This window comes from Girardinichthys multiradiatus, chromosome 14 (assembly GCF_021462225.1).
Source record: "Girardinichthys multiradiatus isolate DD_20200921_A chromosome 14, DD_fGirMul_XY1, whole genome shotgun sequence".
Taxonomy (NCBI): Eukaryota; Metazoa; Chordata; class Actinopteri; order Cyprinodontiformes; family Goodeidae; genus Girardinichthys; species Girardinichthys multiradiatus.
The window spans coordinates 30830082-30855347 of NC_061807.1; the positions used below are offsets into that span (position 1 = coordinate 30830082).

A 25266-nucleotide genomic window follows, 5' to 3' on the forward strand; every position below is an offset into this window, starting at 1 on the left:
TCTCACAATCTTATCAGAATCTTAGATACAGTTGAAGACAGATATTTACATGTGCTGAATAAAAGCACATAACATTTTTTTCTCACTGTCTGACTTAACGTTTCCTAATTTACTTCGGGCTTACCAAAATTATTTTGAATTTATTAAATACAAGAATATTTAGAGATAATTCTTTGGGCATTTGTTCAAAAAAACATTTTCTTGAAAGAAAAAATTATTTTAAGATATTATAAAGAGAATTGTGGACCTCCACAAGTCTAGAACATCCTTGGGCAAATTTTCCCCATGCCTGAATGTGCCATGTTAGTAAGCAAATATAAACACCATGGGAAAATTTTAACCAACATACTCTTCAGGAAACGAGACCTGTTCAGAATCCTACTGATTTTGGTACAAAATGTGCACATCAGCCCTAGGGCAAGAGCAGAAGACCTGGTGAAGATGCTGTCTGAAGCTCGTTAGAGAGCCTAATTTCACAAGTCCTGTACTTTTCTGAGCTGAAACACCAATCAGAGAGAAAGAAGTCATTACTCCAAAAGCAACATAATAAGACAGATCACAGTTTGCAAATGCACTCAAAGAAAAAGATTTAAATCTCTGGAGACTTGTTCTGTGCTCTGATGACACTAAAATCAAGATTTCAAGACATCAGCCAGGAAGTTAAAGGTTGGGCATAAATGGTTCTTCCAGGCCCAGTCTTTCAAATAACAAATATGCATTAAACACTAAAAACACAGTGTAGCATTAAGGAAGTTTAAAATAAAAATAGTATTAATAACAATTTACTAGCCCATATATGTTTCTTCATCTGTCACATTATTTTCTGTACTGCTTCCTCATTGTTAGTAAAGCAATTAGAAAGTTCCACTAAATAAATGTGTATTGCAGTTTCAAGCTCAGTTTTCTTACTGAACATAAATTAATACAACTATGACATCATGGCACTACAATCCACACAGGCGGCCTATGCATTTAGGCTATTTTACGTCAGAAATTCCTTTCATTGCATTAAAATTTTAAAGAATTGTTTGGTTTAATACATCTGTAATTTCTCATTTTAAAATAACTAACCAAACTCTTAAACCTTTTGTGTTTTATGACACTTGGTGCCTTTGCATAACTATTCATATCCCTTGAGCGTGTTAAAATTTTGTCACAGTACAACCACAGTACTACTACAAGGTACAAGGCAGGTAGGGGACACAGTAAGTATATGGAAGAAGGTGCCCAAGTCAAATGTGATAAAAAAATTAAAAAAAAGCTTATTTGCAAAATATTATGTGTGGTGATGAACTAACACCCAGAAAACACCATTCCCTAGGTGAGACATGGTGGTGGAAACATCATGCTGTGGGGATTATTTTATTCAACAAGAACCAGGAAGCTGGTCAGAGTTGATGGGAAGATGGACTGAGCTAAATAGAAAGATAAAACATGTTAGGGGACTTGAAAAACACTTGACAGTGGGGCAGAGGTTCACCTACAAACTGGAAAACAACCCTAAACATACAACCAGAGCTGTGGAATGGGTTAGACCAAAGCATAGTGTTAGATCCGGTCAAAGTCCAACGCTAAATCCAAATGGGTGGATGGATTCCAGTCAGAACGGTTAATCAGACCTAAACAAGGCTTTAAACAGAGAGGAATTGAAAAAGGAAGAGTGTCACAAACCCTCATGGGGGGTGGGGGTCTCATTAAATATCACTAATCAAAATGTACAATAATTAAAACACTTCAGTCGAGGAGTTTTTAACGATTACATCATGCTCACATATAGAAAAAGTATCTTTTAGTCAGTATTTTATTGCTGTGGATTTTATGAAGGAAAACAAAAGTTTCCCTAAGATGTCCTATGCGCAAACGATGTGCGCACATCTGGAGGAGGACTTTCAGGGAAAATTCATCTCTCTGTGGACGACGTCCACACAAACTGCGGGCAGTCTTAGAGAAAACAACGAACGCCAAACTGTGAAGCTTCTGTCCACACAGCAGCTACAGCATCTACCTTATGCTTTTAGCGCATCGTGAGTTGTTTTCTATGTGTTGACTCCAGTGGAGTGTTTTTGCGCAGGGTAACTGTGTAGTGTGCTCAAAGTGTCCATGCGGATACGACAAAGTTTCTTGCCACCTTTTGAAGCAGCTTCGGTCCATTTCACTTTCTTTTATCCTGAGTCCTCGTTGTGTTTTTGGGAGAGTTTGCTGCAGAGAGTAACTTTTCTGAACTTTTTATGTCTGGGAGGTCGTTTGCAGTCTCCAGAATGCTGCCGCATCTGCTCAGCCTGGCCTGCTGTCTCTTCTGCTTCCACTCTGTCAGCGCAAATGTCCTAAAAGCTGAGGTAAGTGGCGCAAAAAATGCAACAAATGTACACGTCAAACAATGTCTTATTGTATTTACATGTATTGAGTTGTACTTTCGGATTTTGACGCTGTGCAGTGAGCTTTCTGGGTTTGAAGACGTCTGCTCGGAAGTCTCTGCTGAGCTGCTTTGTTCTGCTAAAAATGAAGGGGGGGTAATGGGTTTCATCTGCCTTCTTAGACCGTATAAACTGAAGGGCTGGAAGCTGCTCTGCCTTCACATGCAAAGTCAACGTGGATGTCTTAGATTCAGCTTTGAGACACCAAGCTGCAGTTTAGTCCCCTCTTAAAAATATTCCAGTTAGTTAATTTAGTTTCCCCTTAAACGTAATTCTGCAATCAGGTGAAGTGTAATGTTGCAAATGATTGACCATAGACACTGTCTCCAATCAGGGTCTCTCAACTTCATAACGTAAAGAGGTAAGAATAACAGACATGAAATATGTTTATGTGCCTGTAAATATTTTTCCTTTTAAAATATCAAATTTTTCCAGACTCAAACATCCAGAGTTCTCGTTCAGTTTTCTCACTCATTGTTAAAGCATAAATACAAAAGGTCAAACTGTGGGATGGATGGATGGATTTCCAGACTGCTGGGGAACCCTGAAACTGGGTCACGTCAGTCATTGGGTGGTGTGATAATATGGAGCAGATAATGAGAGCTTTTTTGGCCAAACATGCAGCATTTATGCACAAATAAAACAAAATATGTCACAACATTTTGGCTCACAGACCAAAAACTTAATTTGCTGGAAACAAAAAAATCAGCATTACTGGACACATTTACAAGAGGATGTGTTGCAGAGACCTTAGTCACTGACCGCAAGCGGCTGGCGTGTGAGTCAAGCCAGACGAGGTGGATAAGTCAGCCAGTTTACAAGAGGCCTGAGGCGAACACACTGACACACTGATGGATGTCTGTAAACAGAGTGAGAAAAACAGCTTGGTTCTGGGCAACAGGACATCACCTGAAACCATCCCTGCAGCAACACATCTCAGTTGGATGTAACGCTTGGGACAGGTTTTCAAGCACATATCGGATGAAAATGGAATTTTTTGTCTGCAGAATTTGCACTTAGTGCTGCTACAGAAAGAAGAAAAGCTTTAATTACGGCTTCAGGATTACATCACTCCATGAAACCTGTAATCAAAGGTTAGATGCATCCCTGTTTGAGCTGGACTGATAGAAGAAACGACAAGATAACAATTCAGGAAAATAAATTTTCAACTGAAGAGAAGTGATGCTCAATTTGGTTTGTACAGGAACAAAAATCTTAATTTTGATTAAAAAGCTGAAGTGGCAGAGAGGTTTTGCGGTTATCAGTGTTTCTCAACATCAGACATTCCCTCTCTGACTTCATCGTGATGAGTAAACAGACTTAATCCATGTTGAGTGAAAGGAGGAGCTCCACCAAGAGAGAACTTAGGCTTCCAGGATTCTCAGAAATTAAAAAAAAGCTTCTCCAGCATCTGTTTTCATTCAACGTTTTGCCTCCTGTAAGCTTTCTTGACTTTGAAAAATGCTTGGTTGGAGCTTGTGAGCAAAGGAAATGGTCAGCCATGAAAACAACACGTCTCATAGCAGAAACCTGACTTTTTTTAGCAAAATAAAACACAAAGTTTGAGATTTCCCCATTAGCATTTGGCGATGTATTATGATCCCAGCTGTGGAACAGGGATTTGTTCAAACTGCATCTGGACTGCATCGCTTTTATCACAACTGGTGATGTAGCATGAAAGGAAAGCTTTGCTCAGGGTCTGTTGCCTGCTGATTCGACAGGCAACCGCTGTCACTTTGTGAAAATAATCATCTGCATCTGGCTTAATTGGAAACCGATGCAGTTCAAGAGAGGTCTATCTTTGCATATGTTTCTAGGAAAATAGTCCAGTTCAGTCTTACAGAGAACATGAAAGAGAAATAGCCTCTGTCGTGACTGTAATACATGTAGAGATGCATTTTTTGCACAATTTTGATCAAAAGCTACATTCAGGGGGGCTTTTAGTTTTAGATTATCAGCTGATTAGATTTGTATCAAGTGACCAGATGTACTCACACAATGTCTGGCTTAAATGCAGGCAAATAAAATTGTATATGTTTGTGCCTTACATTCAAAATAGCTTTTAACAGAAAAAAGTGAATCCTCAAAACCGAAGTAAATCCAAGTTAGTGATTACTGAAAAAAATAATGTTCATGTCTGATGATAATTTTCATTAGTTGCCTCAGCTTCTAGAATACCTCAAACATGGAAGACACTGGTTGACAAATCCATCCTCAAGTAAGTAAGTGGACATGTTGAACTTTCAGGGTTTGTTAACCAGGCTATTAGGATTGTTTCCTTTTGGTTTTAAAGGCTTAGTGATAGAGAGAAATCGTGAAATTGTTATTCTTTTGATATTGAGCTTATTTTCTTCCTTGTTCTTAAGCATGAGAAACCGGCATTTTGCGGCAACAGGGGACTTTATCTGAATGTTGTAAAAAAAATAATAATAATCAAGCAAAATAGACTGAGACCTAGTTTACTTCAAGTCTGAAATAAATCAATGTACTTATGAAAATGTCCACTGTTCTCCACTCTTTCTGACAGAATTTGACAAACTGGTAAACAAAAGGTTCAGAAATATTTAATTGGCCAAAGTCCACTGGTGTGTATTTGTCTTTTCTTGTGATTTTACTGTAAAAAAATTGATGTGACAATTGTCCTATATTGCCAACCACTAGCTGTGCACAGGACTGTTATTTGTAACTATCTCCGGAAAACAACATTTGTTTCCATGGTGGAAACATAAATTGATTGTGGTCACGTCATCCCTTCGCTATGTCATACCTCTATTTTGTACCCACCTTCTTCCATTTCCTACCAGTAAACAAACCACATTATACCCACGTAATTAACTATTACACATGAGCTTTTTTTCTCTTTGCACATAAGTACTTATATAGACTTTGAATACATCATACATCATGTGTAAATCTCAAGTATAATCCAATGAGCTCTATATTAATGTTCGAAGACTTTATATTGCATCCTACTTCCACTGATTGGAGTTCTGACCCCACTTGATAAAGTTAAATATAGAATTTATAGCTAAATTTAATCAAACCAAATCTGACCAACCTCCTGCTGGTAGATATTATTGATACAGAAATAGAACCATATTTCCTTACAGTAGACCATGAGTAGTTTATAGATGACTTTAAATAAAGCTTGTAGAAGTGGGTAGGAAAGGTTATCCTGCTTTGTGTTAGAAATGTGTTTGCTTATTACACATATGCAACGCTTTAGTTATTAGTGATCATAAATATCAGTAATTTGTGGTTGTAATAAAAAAATGTTACAAAGCACCCAACAGTGATCCTCTAATGGTGGAACTCTGTTAACAGTATCTTGTTTTTAGTCCCCTACCAAGTCTTTTTGTTTTATTTTGATCAGGAAAGACTCACAGACATTTAAAACCAAACTTACTAGGGCTGCCCGGGTCAAAACCAGAGCAGCTCAAGACAGCATTAAAACACAACCTACAATAATCGTACACGTTATAAAAGATAAAAGGTCACTGTAATATAGGCAAAATTAAAAATGTACAAGTGACATGTTCAACAGTGTAATCAAATAAATCAATCAGAATTGCTGCATTCAGATGTTTGGCTACTTAAACTGTTTCATATTGATTTAAACTAAATCATTGTGATGATCTGCTTTAAAAGTTGCAGCCAGTTCCTAGCATGAGGAGGAGGATATTTGCCGCCATCAGTAGGTACAGCTCCAGCTGAGGGAATATGGTGAATGTGAAGAATGTGGTAGGATGTTAGATATGAGGGATGAAGGCCAAGAATACCTGAGAAGTGAGGATATGCTAGCTTTTAAGGTTTGTCATGAATCCCAAAGCTACTTGAAAAACTGTGTCATTGAGCATTTCGGCATAATGAAGAGGCATTTAGAAAAGCTACATCTTCATAATCGAGGAAAGACAAAATAGTTGCAGAGGGAAATATTTTCTTTGCTTTAAAAGAAAGACAAGACTTAATTTGGAAGAAACAGGTGTAAAAAATTGTTTTCCATCTATTAAAGTTAAAAGGACTCACCTAAAGTTCCTTTAAGTTGTGTTTACTTGCAGTATTTGTGTGAAAAAGGTCAGAAACCGTTTTCTAAAGGCAATGTATAAAAATGAGTTTTTGGGGTATTAATATTTGCTGTTTCACATTGTGTGCAATGAATCATCAAGGGAACTGTAGTATTTGATTTTTTTTACCAGTATATATTAAAAAGAAACTGGAAATCGTGTTGGACGGTGTTGATGTGAGTGCTAACTAGCTGAATGATGCCAAGAAATGAGGGTAATATAAAAGTCAGCCACTCATGAGCTATATTCTGTGTTTTTTCCATTGGCACAGAGAGAGAGGAACAACTGATTCAGGTCCTCAAATTTAAACACAGCCCTAATCCCAACCCCTCTGTCTCTGTCCACTCTTCCTTAAAATGCTTTTACTTCTGTTTCTTTCCGATGTCTCTCTGTTTTTTAGATCATCTTTTGCTGTCTGTGATCCTCCTGTCTATGCATGTTTTCTCTAAGACCTAGTGAGATCCAGAAAAAGAGCTGAAAAGTGTTTAGCTAATCTCTATCTCATCTCTGATCATATTCTTTTGGTTAATGTTGCACAAATAGAGACCTCCCACATATCGCCTATTTCTAAAGCACAGTCTTCAGTACCACAATCACTACAAATGTGCTTGGAGTTTTTTTGTTTCATAATGTAGAAAGCTTGCAGTGATTGGCTTCTCTATTTGAAGCTGGAAAACCTGCCATTCTTACAACATCAGTAACTTTTTTTAACAGTATAGCAGCTGCCTAAATGGAAAATACACAAGGAAAATACATTTTTCTTGCACGGGATCGAGGTCACAATACCATTTTTTGTGGTTTTGAAATATTTTGTTAGGGTTGATGCACAGACAGATTAAAGGCCTGTTTCTGAAGAATGTCTCCTTCCCCTCAGTTATAATAGACTTGCTACAGCTTGTTAGTGAGAAAGATAATATTGTCATGAAGCGATGTTGGGTTATTGCGCTGAAAAATGGTACACATTGTACAGATACTGCGCAGGAGCTAATTTCTGTTAATGAAACTAAAAGTTATTTTCTTTTTTTGTGACAAAATTTTGCTGCCTCAATTTTATAAATTGAATTGAAAGTTAACTCTAAATAAATTAAATTAACAACTTATAATATATATCAGGATCAGCTATAATAAATTAAAGAAAAAACCTGGATGACCTCACAGGTTTGACGTTGGAGACATGGAAGCTGGGGTGCACACGCAATGAAGAAGGCAGATTGAGACGCACAGCTACTGGGTTAATAACCTTGGCAATAGGAAACTGGCCACAAAACGGGGTGCCAACTTGCGATTCTCTACCTTGATGGGCAAGTCCTTAGTGGATAACCACACCTTCTGACCCACCAGGTGTCTTGGGGCTTGGGATCTGTGACGATTGGCATTACGGGCATAGACAGCAGAGGTCTTGCAGAGAGTCGCTCTGGCCTTTCTCCAGACTCTGAGACAACGACGTGCTGTTAAGTGTGCAGCAGGAACCTGGGTAGCCCCCTCCTGAACAGAGAGAATAGGCGGTTGATAGCCATAAACAACATGAAATGGTGACAGACCTGTGGCACTTGACGGTAATCCATTGATGGCGTACTCTACCCATGGTAAGTTCTGGGACCAGCGACTGGGAGCATCCATGCATAGGATGCGCAATTTGGACTCAACTTCCTGATTAATCCTCTCTGTCTGGCCATCCGTCTGAGGATGAAAACCTGAAGAGAGACTGACGTCAATGCCGAGAAGGGTGCAAAACTCACCCCAGAAACGGGAAATTAATTGTGGTCCTCTATCAGAAACGATGTTGCGGGGAATGCCATGAAGTCTGAACACTTACATCAGCGAGAACAGGTGCTGAGGGCTATTTACGGAGAGGAATGAGGTGGGTCATCTTGGAGAATCTGTCAACCACAGCGAGGAGTACAGTGTTACCTTGAGAGGGAGGTAGGCCGGTGACAAAATCCATTGAGATGTGGGACCATGGTCGATGTGGAATAGGTAGAGGCCTCAGTAGACCGGCTGGAGGGCTTTACTCTGGAACAGGTGGCACACGCTGACACAAACTCTCGCGTGTCCTTTCTGAGTGTGGGCCACCAGAATCCTGACTGGACCACTGCTAGAGTCCTTGTTATACCTGGGTGACAGAAAAGTTTAGAGCCATGACAGAACTGAAGGACTTTAGACACAATTTCTTCAGGAACAAACAGAAGACCTTTAGGACACTGAACCGGAGGTGGTTGTTTCTGATGACTCCTCTTGAACAAGCTCTCAATACTGGCAAGAGCCAGCCTGGTCTTGGAGGGAAGGATGTAGTCATGGTCAACAGGGGGGGGGATCTTAGGTTCAATGTTAGCGTTAGCTGTAGGAGTGACAGTAGAGTAACTGAGGGCCTGGCTTGGGCTTGGGAGACCCTAAGACAGCAGAAGGACATGGCAAAAATCTGTGGTCAAAAAGCAGGCAGGATCAGAAAACCAGAAAACTCATTTGGAACATGAAACAAGGCTTGAAAGCTGTGACAGGGGCAACAGACGATCTCGCACTGAGCTGTTGATGAGCAGCTGTTTAATTAGGGAGCAGCCCAGTGCAGGTGAAGGTAATGAGTAATCAGCACAGTCAAGGTAGAGCTGAAGGGCTGGAATCATGACACAATCACTCCTCCTGGACGAGCTTGTAGCCAAAGTTAATAAGGCCATACGCCTTGTTAACTTTGCAGCAAACCCTCATGCTCAAGTTAATAGTAGTTTTAAGTGACTTTTGCATTTAATATTATAATTTTTTTTACATTCTGCTCCTTATATAGTAATACTAGGAGTATAACAAGCTGATATTAAGTGGTTAATTAGCTGGGCAATCTGCTCAAGTAACCAGCCTGCAGTCTGCTGTAGTTTAAAAACTATGTTACCATAAAGAAAGTGATGGGTGGTGCTCCTTTAGTTTCCAAACAATGACTAATCATAATATTTGCGACCGGACTCATTTTCAAACAGCCACATTTTTATTAATTTATTAGTTTTTTTATTAGTTTTTTGTAAAATGGGGAAAACGTGTAGTAGACTTCCTTCAGCCAGCTGATTGGCAGTGAGCATTGAAAGATTGAGAGTGTTCCAGCTCCACTACACCAGATTCAAACAACCAAATTAGCTCCGCAGAACATGATGAAGTTCGGCAAAGGCCTGGTAATAAACCATTACCAGGCCTTGCAATGCACTGGAAACCACTGTCTAAAATGATAGACAGTGTCAGTTTTGTCATTGTCAGCCCATACCCAAGAATTACTGATCTGGCAAAGGTTTAAGGAAGCAAAAGTAGCATATTTTATATTAAAGGGTCAGAAAAAATCAAAGGTTCAATTTTCATTGAAAAAACACAACAGTTTTACTTTTAGGTTTAAAACGGCAGTTTGTTTTTGTTTTCTGTCTTGCACGAAAAGAAGCATGTATTTAAACCTTTTTTTTATGGAAATAATATTCTGTACCTTTATATTAATTCTGAGTACTTGTATTGTTTTCTTTTTTCTGTTTTGTAAAGTTTTATTTGTTTTTGTAGTTGGTTTTTTCTTTTTGTGTGTTGCTGCAGTAATTCAGATTTAGAGTTTCTTGTGGAGGGACAAAAAATTGGTTTATTTGAATTATTCTGATTAGACTGAAATTACCACAGGATTAAATAATCTATACACAACACAGCTGAGTGACTTCTAGTATCTGTACCTCAGACTGGCTCTTTTTCCTGCTGGGTCATTATATATATCAGACCACACGTCAGAGTAGGACCCAGCGTTATGTTTACAAAAGTAGCAGTCAGGCCTTTGACCACACATGGCTGTGTAGTAAGCTATCTGGCCAACAATGGCAGCCATGTAGAAGTCTGAATAAATAGGAGCTTTGACGGAGGCTGCTGGGAGTTCCAGAGTGGGGAGAGGGGGGCATGCTGGGATACCTGGAAGGCCAACCGGAGGTGGCGGCAGTGTGCAGAGTAGTTTGGGAGCAGTGGAGAGAAGTGGAGGTCTTGATGGTTTGTGGGAAGGGTGTTTTTATAGAAGCGAACACGTCATCAGACAGGAGCCACAGGACACACTAGGTGCAGTCAGCTCGGTGACAGAGAAAGTAAACTTGTGAGAGTCAGTGGATTAAATAAATTTACTTGGTGCTTAAATAATCCTGAGAAATCCCATAGATCTTGTTAGACTGAATGAGCAGAGATGGAGAGAAGGGGGATTAGGTGCCCCTCTGCAGTCTGTCATAAATGAACCTTGTTCTCAGTCCTTGCTTCCCACCACATGACTAACAGTGGCTGTGTGTGCACAGGTTGTGTACCCTTTGGCCTGGTAGTCCGAGTCAGTTTCTATATTTCCATCCCTTTCCCTGCTGCTTCACCTTTCTTGTTTATGGAGATGGGCCTGAAGAGAAAAGCAGCACATATGGTGGAAAAAGAGAGATAGTTGAGGTTTAGATGATGCTAAAGAAGGAATTCATCGGAACCCCACCAATTAGTTTGTGGTAGAGATGCAAATGTGTGTTAACTCAGTGGAAACGCTCCACAAATCTGCCAGTAATGGAAGAGTAATACGCTTGCCACTTAAGTACTGTGTGCAGTTTCCCATAAGCCATGTAAGGAACACAGCAAACCTGTGAAAGAAAGTATGACGCTGCCACTGCTCTGAGATCTGCAGTGCCAACATCATACTGCATATAGCATACGCTACCATGGAGTGGTTTAGATTAAAGCATATTCATCTATTTGAATGGCCCAGTCAAAGTTTACACCTAAGTCACATTGAGAATATGTGGCAAGTGATGTTCACAGGTTCTCTCTGTCAAATCTAACTGAGCTTTTGCTGTTCTTCGAAAATGAATGGGCAAATATTTTTTTGTCTAGATGTGCAGAATTCATAAAGATGCCCCAAAAGATTTGCAGCTGTAAACCAAATGGTAGTTCTAAGAAGCATTGACTCTGGGGCTCTAAATACAAATACACAGCACATTTTTCAGATTTGTATTGAAAAATATATTTAAAAATGTGAAAACCATGTATCATTTCCTCCCAAGGTGCAGTAAGTTGTTTATAGAATGTAGGTGTTGAAGAAGCTAGCAAGGCTTTTTTAGTGGTTTCAGGTTAGCTAAATATGCATAAAATTAAGCTTGCCCACATTATAACCCTTTAAAACCATTTGTTTTACTTTTAAGACTTGCAGAGTAAACAGAATTAGATATAACATATCACTCTAAGAGACTTAAACATTAGCCTATCTGCATAATCTACCTTTATGCTAAGCTAACTGTGTCCTGACTGATCCCAGAGTTGGAAAATTGTACATTTCTTTCTGAAATAATCTCCTTCTTTGACAGTGTCTTGGTAGCCCACCAGCAATAAACAATGGAAAGAAAAGGCTACCCATGTGCAAACAAAAATAGTTGTGGTTTTAGCTGACACATTGACAGAGGACAGCAGACAGATGGTAGCTGATGGAGCTTAACGTCAAGCTTTGAAGAACTCAAATGTTGCTGAAATATTACTTTTTCCACCGCCATAAGGCCTGTTGTCTTTGGCAACGGTTGTCTGCACAGATTTCTGGGTCACAGTGACTAAAATGACATCAGTGTTTGCAGAGTTTGTTTAATTTGGCTTTAGTTCCTCTGTCTCATTCTAACCCACATTAAAGTTTCCCTCAACAAGTTCAATATCCATCAGAGGAACATTTTAGCAGTTGATGTCGCTTCAAAGAGTTTGTAAACTGGGTAATGTCTGAATCACAAGAGAGAAAAAAGATTATTAATTTAGCGTTCTAAGTTAATATGATAATGTTGGTTAGCGAGTTATTTCAACACTAACACGTTGTTTCCTTGTATCTCCATAAAGTTTGTAATGTATGTCTGAGCTGAGGGAAGCAGGTCCAGACGAACTCTAAGAACTGTGGGAAATCACACAAACGCTCACACTTTTCACTTATGAGGCCAAATCCTTCTGTTTTCTGCAAAAGAACATAATTATGTTTCAGGAGGTGTTTCTCCATTGTAAAGCGGTGATTGATGGAAAAAAGATAAATATCAAAATGACAGAAACCTGATATTTTAGTTTTGTTTGTATTGATCTGATCAACTTCTTTGCAAGTACTCTCTGAATGAGCAAGACTATAGTTTCCAGATGTTATAATGTGTTGATTTATGTGAACACTTTATATGTCGTGGTGACACACATGCCAATGTAGGGTTGCTTTTACAGTTTGAAAAAAAAATCTGATTCAATTATGTTTAAAGGACTGGCGTGTGCCTGCTTCTTCTGTAATTATCTGTGTTTTATCTGCTGTTAAGTTAGAAATTATAATTCGTAGGATTCAGGTCTCTATTGTATGGTAACATTAGGTGTTTGTCATGTTAAATACCCAATGTTAACAAGATAAAATAGGCAACAACTTCTTTAAATTGGGAATATGAACATTTTCTAAAAGGAGTCATGATAAATTAGATCCTACATGTGTTATATTTTAGTAAAAAGCAGTAGTATGTGATATCACCTCTTGATGATATAAGGCTATGATGTACTATTTAATTGTCCAAGCCCCTTCTAAAGGTGATCTGCGAAATGTTTTGACACTCAAATAAAAATGAATATAATGACTAAAGTGTCATCTTTAAACAAATGTCCAATTTAAAAATAAATGTATTTGTTTGTTTCTTTATTTTTGTAACTCTTAAATGTTTCAGATCATCAAAATAAATAGAATTTCAGACAAAGGTAACCTGATTAAATGCAAAATAGTGTATAGAGTTTTTAATGGATATTTTAATTTATTAAGAGACAAAAATATCCTACCAGACATTATTGACCCCTAACTGATTGTGCCACCTTTGGAGGCAACAGTCAGTTAACAATCAGTCTTTCAAAACATTATGGAAGCATTTTGGCCCATTCTTCTTGAAATCGGACTCATTTGAGCATGAACGATCTGTTTAAGATAATGCCACAGCATCTAAATCAGATTTAAGGACTAATTCAGGCCCTGAAGCAGCAAAGAGGCTCCTGACCATTGCACTACCCCACAATGTTTTACTTTCAGTATTTAGTTCTTTTTCTGAAATACTGTCACTTTTGCACCAGATATAACAGGAAGCATGCCTTTCAAAAAGTTCAACACGTGTCTTGTGAAACTTGTCAGTCTATTGAATATTTCTCTAAATTATTTGGGGATCATTAACTGTTTATTTGTAAACTGGAGACTCCCTAAAGTCTCCCCAACTGGGGATAGATATTTGTTTTCAGCTAGTGCCAACGGTGAAGGCAAATGATTGTCTTTTGCCCGTAAAATATGTTTAATAAGGTGTCCAGGATTTTTGTCTTATCAGTCCTTCTCTTGTCTTTGCTTTGTTGTTGATGCCTCACTTTTTTAGGCGTGGTTGCAGCAGTATGGCTACCTGCCTCCCGGTGATGTCAGAGCCCAGGCCATCCGCTCACCCAAGTCTATTGTAACAGCAATCTCAGCCATGCAGAGGTTTTACGGACTGACTGTCACTGGAACCATAGATACCAACACATTAGAGTGAGTGCTGACTGATTTTGATTATTTAGTAATTCAGAGAAATGTTGACTGTTTTTTTTAAAGTCACATTATCCTTTGTACAAGGAACTGGGAAAGTTATGACCAAATATATATATATAAATCAGTGTGAGTCATCTGAATGTGTTAGGAGTAACATTATTTATGCTGTCTCCAGAGCAATGAGTCGGCCGCGGTGTGGCGTCCCTGACAAGTTCGGTCCAGAATTGAAAACCAACCTGAGGAGGAAGAGATATGCGAGGCAAGGTCAGAAGTGGCACAAGTCTGAGGTCACCTTCAGGTCAGAAATCATGCTGATTATCTTCTTATTTTGTGTTTTTTATTAACTGAAATTGGTTTTGTAAAATAAAGATGTCTTAGCAGTGGAGGACAACACAACTTTCCCTCCAACCAAATACTAAAACATTTTCAAGTTCTGATGTTTGCTGCTCCTTTGCATCTTAAACCATCTTTACTCTGTTCTTCCTCACAGCATACAGAACTACACCCCCAAAGTAGGCGAGAAAGCCACGTATGAGGCCATCCGAAAGGCTTTCAGAGTGTGGGAGAACGCCATCCAGCTGACCTTCAGAGAGATCCCCTTCAGCCAGATTAGAGGCAAAGTCGACAAGTATGCAGACATCATGCTGTCCTTCGCTGAAGGTTTTCACGATGACAGCACCCCGTTCGACGGAGAGGGCGGCTTTCTGGCACACGCTTACTTCCCCGGGAATGGCATCGGGGGAGACACGCACTTTGACCTCGCCGAACCATGGACCACCGGGACCGTGGATCAGGGAGGTAAGAGAGAAACAGTGTGCTTCTGCTGTAAAAGCTAATATATCCATTACTTTCTCACATTTTATCTCTCTCTCTCTACAGGAAACGATGTTTTTCTGGTGGCGGTCCATGAGCTGGGTCATGCTTTGGGTCTGGAGCACTCAGACAACCCTTCGGCTATCATGGCCCCCTTCTATCAGTGGTTTGAAACAGAACATTTCCAGCTGCCGGAGGATGACCTCTTAGGGATTCAGGCTATTTATGGTTGGTGGTTTAAGTATAGAATGATGCACTTATGAGTTAATATTGAGGATATTAGAATTAAGCATCAAAATATAAAACTAGAAGGGTTATTACACAGTCTGGAAAAGTGTGAAATTCAAGTGGTCGTTATGACTGCATAAGCGCTATATAGGTCCAGTCCATTTTACATTTAATTTTAGTATTTTAGTAATTTAAATATGGAAAAAGGAAACAAGAGTATTGAAATTATTTTTATTTAAAGACTTCATTCCTGTAACATTGTCTAATCACTGTCTCACCTTCTTCCTTTTTTTTTACGTGTCCTGTCTTCCTCATTTTCTTTATTGTTCATTATTTCTGTTCTTCCTTATTTTCTTTCTTGTGTTGTTCCTTCCTTGTGTCCTTCGCTGCAAACGTTCTTCCTAGGGTCCTTTCTTATGTCCTTACATCCTTGCATCGTTTATTCTTTTGTGTTTTTCACTTTCTTCCTGCTCATTCCTTCCTTCATTACTTGTGTGATTCCCTTTTTATGTCCTTCCTTGTGCCCTTCCTTCCTCCCCTTCTTGACTTTTCTCCCTTCTTTTCTTCCCTCATTCTATCCCTCTTTGTTTCCTTTCTTTCTTGTGTGCATCCAAACTTCTGTAACTGTCCTTTCTTTTCTTTTCCCTCTTCTTTCCTTCCTTTCATCATTCCTTTTTTTCTTCCTTCTTTGTCAACTTTCTTTCTCAATTTTTTCTTTTTTTCCTTACTTTATTCCTTGCATCCTTCCTTCCTGTCTGTCTGTCTGTCTGTCTGTCTGTCTGTCTGTCTGTCTGTCTGTCTGTCAAGCAAATAAATCTCTTCAATACATTGATTAGGAATTCATCAAACTAACTATTTATTTTCTATTTCTCATTACTTCCTCACAGGTGCCAAATCTGGAGTTCCCCCTCCTCCCCCTCGTCCCACAAGGCCATTCAAGCCTGAAAAACCCGATGAAGGCCCCGACATATGTGAGGGACACTTTGACACAATTGCCATCCTTAGAGGGGAAAAGTTTGTATTTAAGGTACAGGAAGTATTTAATTTTGTTATCACAGCTGTAGGTGTAATTTCTTGTGTGAAGTCATTGCCTTGTAACTTGAAGATGTATCAACTCTTGCTTATTGTGGTTCTTCTGAGACTTTAATTATCACTGACGCAACTACTTCTTCATATCTACCTGCATGCGTTTGCAGGACAAGTGGTTTTGGCGCCTGCGTAACAACAAGGTCTTGCCCAGTTATCCCAGACCCGTAGCTCAGTTTTGGAAAGGCCTTCCTTCAAACATCAACGCAGCCTATGAGAGGAAGGATGGGAAGTTTGTCTTCTTTAAGGGTAAGTTCCTCCTGGGATCAGGATGAAAGTTTACCTCTACTCCTTCCATCTCTGATGTCTTTATGTTTTAATTGCGTTATCTTACTTGTTTGTGTCTAGGTGACAGATACTGGGTTTACAGCGAGGCCACCTTAGACAAGGGTTATCCAAAGAGCCTGAAAGACCTGGGCGCTGGTTTACCCAAAGACAAGATTGATGCTGCTCTCTTTTACTCACCAACTGGACAGACATTCTTCTTCAAAGGAACTCAGTGAGTTTTAGTAGTTTTCATGGGGTCTTTTTGCGTAGTTCCAGTGAACTATTGTAAACTGACGTTTTACAAAGCTCTTCTCCAAATGTTCTAAAAGCAGGATCCCACATCTCGACTTTTATAAAATAGATTTTTCTAAATTGGGCACAATGTAAGGATGTGGATTAATGGAAAATGAACTAATATTTTATTGCAGCAGCTTCATCTCTCCCCAAAAATCTAGAAAAGTTCAAGTTTTATTTTGATTACAAGGTAAGTCGTTTTGAGATGATCTTTAACAAAATCCCCCACACATTATTGGCATCCCTAACAACGCATTTAAAATGACTGTAGATAAAGTTTCATTAATACTTTCCTTGACGTATTAACTTTTGCAAATTAATCCATGACTTACTGTTTCCCTAAATCATAAATATAATGTGGCACTAAGACCCATTGCTGTAACAACTGTTAACTAGACTGGGTCAGGGACCGTATTTATCCTGTCATCACACACAGGGAGCAGGATGGCAAGGGAGGAGGAAAAAATCAAACAGTTACTGTTAGAAGGCCGCAGCACAGAGTGGCCTCTTGGAGTTAGCAAGTTTTCATATTAACCATCAGTGATCTACAAGTCAGCTGATTGTTTAGGAGTAATTGGGAGTTTCCTAAATACTGCTGGAAATGGACCTGGGCTTTTTGAGCTTCCCATCAACAAACTGCAGATCAGTTTCGAGTAAAGCATAGGGTGAACCTGTGAAATACCAACTCATGCCCTCTTTCAAGTATGGTAGGGGATCCGTGATGCTGTGGGCCTGTTTCTCTCCCAAAGACACTGGGAACCTTGCTAGAGCACAAGTCATCATGAACTCTTTGAAACACCAGGGCATTTTTGATGAGCGCATCGTCGCTTTGACTGGCCTCCCTCCGTGTGGATTTATGTCGGCTGTAGCGCATGTGCTGAGTCCGTTCCCACTTCCTTTCACCCTGTGCGTCCGCTAACGGTAAAGCTTTCTAAAATCGTGTTAGCTTCACACGGTGGGTATAAACAGTGTCATATCATGACAAGCCTGCAGAAGAAAATCTATTCTTGTCTCTTTCACACCCCACCCACCACCCCCAACCCACCTCTGCCGTCAGACAAAATCCCCTCCCCCACGCTCATAAAAATTTGTGGTGAGAACCCTGCATTAATGTCACTTTACTTCCCCAATACGGTCTGTAACACTAATTTAATCTCAAAAAAAGCATTTTTGTTTTCACCATAGTTGTTTCCGTTTGAGAGTTTGCATTAATAGCGTGTTGTTTCTGTTGCATGTAGATACTACCGTTTCAACGAGCAGACTCTCAGGGTGCACAACGACTATCCAAAGCCCATCAGCAAGTGGAGTGGAGCCCCAGATAATATTAAGGCTGCATTCATGAGTGAAGATCAATGTGAGTGTACCTTACTATCTGTTTGTGGGCATTTTACTGCCCAAGCATATAACTATTATCTATTTAACCAATTTCCTGTGGTTCAAAACAGGTTAATCTATGGAAATTTTCATTGGTCCTCTTCATTGTCTGTATTCCTACAGCTTACACTTACTTCTACAAGGCCAATAAGTACTGGAAGTTCAACAACCAGCACATGAAGGTGGAGTCTGGTTACCCCAAGTCGGTGCTGCGTGATTGGATGGGCTGCGACAGCGAAGAGCCCAAGAAGGGTCGGACGGTGATCATCATCGAGGAAACAGAGGGAGGCTCCTGGGTGGCGGGTGTGGTGATTCCTCTCCTCCTGCTGGTGCTGGTGCTGCTCACGCTGGGAGCGCTTTTGTTCTTCAGGAAGTACGGCACGCCCCGGCGCCTCCTCTACTGTCAGAGATCGCTGCTGGACAAGGTGTAAACGGACCAACGGGTGACTGGCAGACAGACTGCACAAAGAGGGACAGAGTGAAAGAGGGAGAGGAGTCTGAAAGACCTGGGAGCGCAGCGAAGACTGAAACTCGACGGGGAGAAAAGACGAACGATGCAACTGTGGGAAAGAATGACTGACTGGGGGATTAAAGGGGGACAACATGTTGGGAGGTTTGAAAGCGCCACACAAAAAAGCCCATGAAACTGAAATCAGGAAAAGTATATATGTATTTTAACTATTTACATGTTCTGTTTGTGTTGAGAAATTCAGACCTATATGATCAAAGATCTGTTCCTCATTGACAATTTCCTACAAAACCCCCCCTACCCTTCATTTTTATCTCGACGACTCCAGCTGAACTGCCTTCTGATTCATTTCGCATTCAAAGTACTTGCTTCTGTTATGCAGAGGTTAGGCAACTTAAAAAATTTTTTTTGCAAGGAAATGTTTTACCTAGACACTGTCGCTTTAATTTAATATTATAAGGCTTAAAATGAGACCCCTAATATTAAATCCACAGAAAAATTACTTTAGTTAGCATTCTTCATCCAATCAGTTGCAGAAACACAGTTGAAACCAGATGTTTACATATACTATAAAAAGGTTTGCAGACATTTTGACAAAACTGCAGTAAATAAGTCAGGTGGATCACCGACACATGTTCTAAGGGACTGAGATCAGGGTGTCACACAATCTCAAAAGGGTCAGATACTGAATCAGAAGATGTCATTATATACCAATGTGTCCAGGCCTAATTCACATAATAACTTTCGGTTTTAATAAACAACAATGATTAGGGTCATTGTCCATTTGATAGACCCATTGGTGCCCAAGTTTTAACTTCCAGACCACAAGATGAAGATCTGTAATTTGACTTTTGGAGTCATGGCTTCTTCATGACTGCACAGCCTTTCAGCTCAGGCCAAGATCTCTCTTTCACATTTCTATCATTTAGCAAATGGAAATAATTTTGGTAATCCTGTCTGGCCTAAAATAGGAAAATATTAGTGTGATTTAATGTCAGATAGTGAGAAATAAAAAGACAGTTTTGCATGTTTTTATACACTATATGTAAATACCTGGTTTCAACTGTAGGTATTTGGTCCAGGTTTTAAGGGTTGGTTCTCCAACAATTATTGTTTTAGAGGTTGTTCCTATGTTTTGACAAGAAGCTGAGTAATAAAATCTGTCCAAAAAAGGTACTAAATGAGTTTTTGTTTCAGTATCGGTACCGAGGCATTTGTTTTATAACTGTTCTCTTTTTTCTGGTAATAAAATGCCCATTTATTATTATCGTCATAATGATAAGTAAATATTTATAAAAAATAGATGAATTTGATGGAGTTATGTGTAACATATTATCTTTTATGGACATTAATATTACCTTATGCAGACTTGAATTTTTTTAATCAGACTTTATATGAGATGCTGGAGATAATTAATCCCACAAATGAATCCAGAGGACAAAATAAAAATAAACTTTTACTGGTTCAGGAATCCTTCTTTATGTCTTTCAAAATGTGCTTCAAACTTCAGGCATTAAAATGTGCACAATAAAAACGAGTCAGTGCAAGCAGTCAGATGGAAAAATGATTTTTAAATGTGATGCTTTAACTTGAAATTTCCGCTCTTTATTGTTAAACACGTGCAGAGCTAATAATGGTTTCCACAATATGGTGCAATTTTCTATTTTAAATTGTTATTATAAGTATGATTATTGTTATTATTGTTGTTTTGGAAAAGTTCTGAGTCACTTTTTGATTTTTGTTTTGGTTTTGTGTTGTCATTAGGAGTCCTGCTGGACAGAGGCAATTAACATGACAATGATGGAAATGAAGCCCCGCTTCCATTCAGATCAGATGATGTGAGGTCAGGGACTTTTCTGTAACAGTGAAACACCTGAAGATTACTCAGATGTTGGCACAGAAGATCAAACATCCTGTTTATGAACTTCAGCTCAGATGGCGCTCTTTTTGTTGTTGTTTTACATCAATTAGAATTGAAGGTGATCAATGACAATGATAATGGTAATGATATTTATAGTGATGATCATATAAATAAAAAGAAATGAGATTTTTCACTGGTCTGTTTTTTTATTAGATCAAAATAAATTGAACTAGTTCTTAATTATATCTTTCATTTTGTATTGCAGTGGAAAAGACAAAAACCAGTAAAAAACAACTTACAACTGACATCATTCTGGTTCACTTCCCACCTCAGTGTGGGCTGTCAGTTAGATCAACATCTGCTGTATTTCCATGCTACATTCCCAGCTGTTGGACGCTGCAAACGGATCAAATAATTGCCTCAAGACTGCGCTGCTCCCTCGCAGAAGCAGCTGAAGAAATAATAAACAGCCTAAAAAATGGGAACTATGGAAATGACCAGTTCTGGTTTTAATGAACTTCCAAAACATGTTTTCTGAGTAAGAGGCCTAAAAAAAGGATTCTGAGAAATAAAAGATAAGTTCTCCAGAAAAGCAACACATTTCACACTAAATGTGAATGGCTCCACTCCTTCACAAATAGCCCTGGATAAATTTCCCAATGGTTTTTTTTTTTGCATTCTTTCTTGTGGCTTAAAGAACAACCATGGTACATGTTTACTTGACTGAAATAGAATTACGTTGGTAGAAGAAAAAAAGAGAAGAGTTTAGGTCCAATAACACAAATGGTTTAGTCGGATTTAACCCTTGGTTTTTCCACATAGTTTCACTGATGTCTTTACAAAACTATGTTGCATCAGTGTGAAATATAAACTGTAGATTTGGTCAAGACAGATCTTTTGGGCCAGAATCAAGTTTTGCTCCTGATATAACTAAGCTGGTCGATTTAATCTTAAACTACCTCTAGTGTAAAATATAACATGGAGCTCAATAGATGAAGATGTAGCTCGCCGACTTAAACTTCACTGTATTATTAATATTGCATTAAAGGACAGCATTTCCAGTCAAAAGAAAGGGAGTAGGGCGATGAATAGATTTCTCATGGTTTTAACTAGTAAGAAGTCAGTCAACATTCATCATCCAAAAGCCATCATTGTTACAAGAATCATGCAGCTGATATTTATTGTAAAAAAAAAAACAGCATAAACACAGTGTAAACTCTAACAATCAATGAGTTGAGTACTGCAGCACATGAACACGATATCAGTTAATAGATCTAAATTTATAATGCCCTTAAATGCAACACCAGACACGTACCAACAGAAGTAAAAGGATAAACCTACCTATCAAGAGAAATTCTATAAACTTTTTATTAATAAATGCAAAACTTTAAAATACTGAAAAAATGCTACATTTATTTAGAAAACATCTGACTCATTAAGGTAAAATCATAAAGCACATGTCAAATGTTTCCATACTCATCATGCAAGACAGTGGTACATCGGTACAGTAATACATGGATGGTGACCTGGGTGTCCCCCCCAAACCCATCATATTACAGGAAGTTAAATGGGTCTGGGTGGGACATATCCCCACTGAGAACCTATTGTGAGCATCAAGCAGAGAGGGCTGCATCTCCCCTTTGACCACATGAATAGAAAACCTGTCCAGGACACAAATGACAGATAACATATATGTTAGGGTTATGAATCTGTAAATATTATTTAATATTTAATATTAATATTTTATCCAATAATATTTCGGTCTGTTAAGGGTTGTCCTGTGAATACCGGACAACCGAGTAAGGTGACGATTAGGACAAAATAGAAAGGTGTGAGACGAGCTCTGACATTATTGAACAGCATAAACTCTGCACATATATGGAATAAATTCACACAATTTCTTAAAATACAAGAATTTATTAACAAAAATAAGTCAACTCAAAGTCAAACATATTTCAATCAACAAACTCTTTACTATGCTAAAACAATCCAACTAAACTACCAAGCAGAATTAAAGAATAAGAAAGACTAATGAACTATTTACAAAATAAACAAGTTGATTGAAGATGATTGAGAACCATGACTGAAGGAGTGATGCAACATTACCATTCAATGTTATTTCACACTTGCCACTTTTGGTCCGGTTTAAACGGACCAGTGTTCGATTCCCGCCTTGGTCCGGACCTTTTGAGCAGGTGTGAATACACTCAAGCGAACCCTGGTCCGGACCAAACAACCAGACCGAGACCCACTTTTTCAGGTGGTCTCAGTCCGCTTCCAAACGGACGCTGGTGCGGTTCGCTTATGGTCTGAATACAAAATCCGAACCAACTACAAAAAGCGTACGTCTCTCTGGACATAAAAAGCCACCGTAGCCGGTAGCAAAGGTGTGTGTTTGTAAGGTAATCATACCTGATAAGCTGTGTGTTGCTTAGCAACGCTACTGGCTTGTTGTGGGACAAGTTACGTAGAGAACGTCAGCGTTCAGCACGCATTCTCCGACAGGGTTCCAACATTATAAATGGAACATCTCAAAGTCTGTGTTGAATGAGCTGAACTTCACTCTCACAATAATATTACATCTTTAATAACGACACAAATATACAGAACAGAGGTGCTGCACGCAGCACGTCTACAGATGTTTTCCTCAATTTCCGGGTCTGTGCTCTGTCCCGCCCCCGTCATTTCTGTCCAATGGGAACAATGATCGTCACCCGCGTGGCTTTGTTTACAAGTAATAGTTCACTTGCAAAAAGTACAATGTAAAAACAAACCGCACCAAATGAAAAAAAGTTAGCTTTTGGTCTGGACCAAACAAGCGGACCAAAGGACTTTCCTGGTGTGAATACAGTTTGAGAACCAAGGTTTATCTTGAAGAATCTGGAAGTGAAGTTAAGTTAGTTTTGGAAATAACTTAGGCAATAATCAGCAAACCTTTAGTCAACTCAAAGTCACACATATTTCAATCAACAAACTCTTTACTATGCCAAAACAATCCAACTAAACTACCAAGCAGAATTAAAGAATAGGGAAGACTAATGGACTATGTACAATATAAACAAGTTGATTAAAGGTGATTGGAAATTATGACAAAAAGAGTGATGCATTATCATGCAATGTTTATGTTTGAGAACCAAGGATTATCTTGAAGAATCTGGAAGTGAAGTTAAGTTAGTCTCGGAACTAACTTAGGCAATAATCAGCAAACGTTTAGACAACCATTCACAATGCAAGATCAGATAAAATATTATTTTAATAAAATAATGTTTTAAGAATGATCTGCTGAATAAAACCAACCTTCTGGATGACCATTTCTCAACAGGGTCTCATTAGCTGCCTGTATTTATTAAAATAATATTTAAAGAAATATTATTAAGGGAAATGGTAAAATATTTAAGGGAATATTTTGGAAAAGAGCCAAATCTTTCTGGGGAAATGAGGTTTAATGGTGTTTACTTAGTTATCAGATTTAGTAAAATGATGTTAGGGACATATTATTTACTGGATTGAAAACTAAACCATTCTGGGTAAATATTATTTGGCAGCAAGCACATGTCCTTAGCTGTTAGCAGTTGAAGCTAATAAAGGAGACTAATAGCTTAGCACCAGAATCAAACACACACCTTTAAAAATACCATCAATAAAATATGATCAATCTTCTGTTTAAAATCACCCTTTAAATAAGGTTTGTCTTAACTTTAAAAACACACAAACACAGAACACAACCTCAACACGTGTGCTGCAGATAGTCTGCTAGCACCAAGATAACTGAGTTCAACACAAACAAAACCAAACTTCAGAAAATGAAAAACGTTTAGATCATTTCAATCTAAATCACTTCTATGTTTTTCTGCCCAAACACTTAACCTCATGAACTGTGGTGAGGAACGTTGTCCAAGGCGGCGAAGTTTGAAGAAACGTCCACAGTTTTTAAATGGTCAGCAACAGCTAACCTCCTTAGCTGTGGGGAGTGGCGGCTGTTCTGTCGGCCGGCCAAACTGCACGTTACCGTAACCATGGGGATGCAACTCCTGTTGTCCTTCTCTCAGACAGGGAAAACCGCTTCACTCAGCTTGTAGAGACAGCGTCTCTACTGGGGACTTCTCTGGGACAGTTTGCTTCTGCAGGCCTCAGAGAGAAAGTAAGCAATGCTTATACCTTAATTTACCCCTTTTTATGAATGAATACCGGATTCTTTCAACAGTAATTCATCCGTACTTAACTTAGTGCATATGATCGATGATCGTATGACAACCTTGGATCCAGTTTGAAGAGTTTATGTCTGTTTGCCAGCAAAGAGACATTAGCACGCTGCCTCTCCAGCCAGTCTCTCAGCGGAGTCCAGGTGGTAGAGATCGGACCATTGGAAAGTGGGCTTTTATGTGGACAGTGGCATCATTGGAAGTTCGCTGTTACCCCCAATTCCTAAGTTGTGCCGGAAGTAGGTTAATGCAATTTATTTTGAAAGTTCCAGAAAAGTCCGTACCGCATTTCCTGTTGTAACTCATGGCTGTGGGTCCCAACATATATATTTGAAACCTGGTGCAATTCGTGTTAATTTTCATAGCATAATTCATGTGGAGGCTCAAAATTACACATGCAGATTGAAGTACGGACAAACATCCTGATATTGAGCTGTAGTAAGTTGTACTTGTATAGTTTTAACATGGGGTTCAGGTCTGGGCTTTGGGACAGCCATACCAAAAGCAATCTAATTATGTATCTCTCAGCATTTTGCATTTTCAAACACTACACTATAGCAACATATGTACAGTCAATAAAAGATTAAATGAGATTTATATCCAATGTAGCCATATTGCATTATATGGTTGGTGTTGTTGAGACACCTCCAGTTATCTGTGGGTCAAAGGTCAAGGGTTCAC

General features: G+C 38.9%; 1 protein-coding gene across 2 annotated transcripts; it reads left to right on the top strand.

The window, feature by feature from the left end:
- The first annotated feature begins 1830 nt into the window (after nucleotides 1-1830).
- mmp14a (matrix metallopeptidase 14a (membrane-inserted)) lies at nucleotides 1831-20576 on the top strand. 2 transcript variants are annotated; one of them, XM_047386588.1, is made up of 11 exons: nucleotides 1831-2024; nucleotides 2240-2336; nucleotides 13843-13991; nucleotides 14167-14289; nucleotides 14482-14789; nucleotides 14871-15032; nucleotides 15920-16059; nucleotides 16229-16367; nucleotides 16467-16617; nucleotides 17918-18033; nucleotides 18177-20576. In XM_047386588.1, exons 1-11 carry the CDS (start codon nucleotides 1846-1848, stop codon nucleotides 18482-18484), a joined length of 1872 nt encoding a protein of 623 aa, XP_047242544.1. In that variant the 5' UTR covers nucleotides 1831-1845; the 3' UTR covers nucleotides 18485-20576. The 2 variants fall into 2 exon arrangements, with proteins under 2 accessions (XP_047242544.1, XP_047242545.1); XM_047386589.1 differs by having other exon boundaries at nucleotides 1903-2024; nucleotides 2251-2336.
- The last annotated feature ends 4690 nt before the right edge of the window (nucleotides 20577-25266 follow it).

Excerpts from the sequence above, each read along its gene's own strand:
- mmp14a (XM_047386588.1), top strand. The coding sequence starts at position 1,846 with ATGTCCTATGCGCAAACGATGTGCGCACATCTGGAGGAGGACTTTCAG. Across the intron at positions 2,025-2,239 it reads CCTTATGCTTTTAGCGCATC|GTCGTTTGCAGTCTCCAGAA; the intron begins GTGAGTTGTTTT and ends TATGTCTGGGAG. Across the intron at positions 16,368-16,466 it reads GAAGTTTGTCTTCTTTAAGG|GTGACAGATACTGGGTTTAC; the intron begins GTAAGTTCCTCC and ends GTTTGTGTCTAG.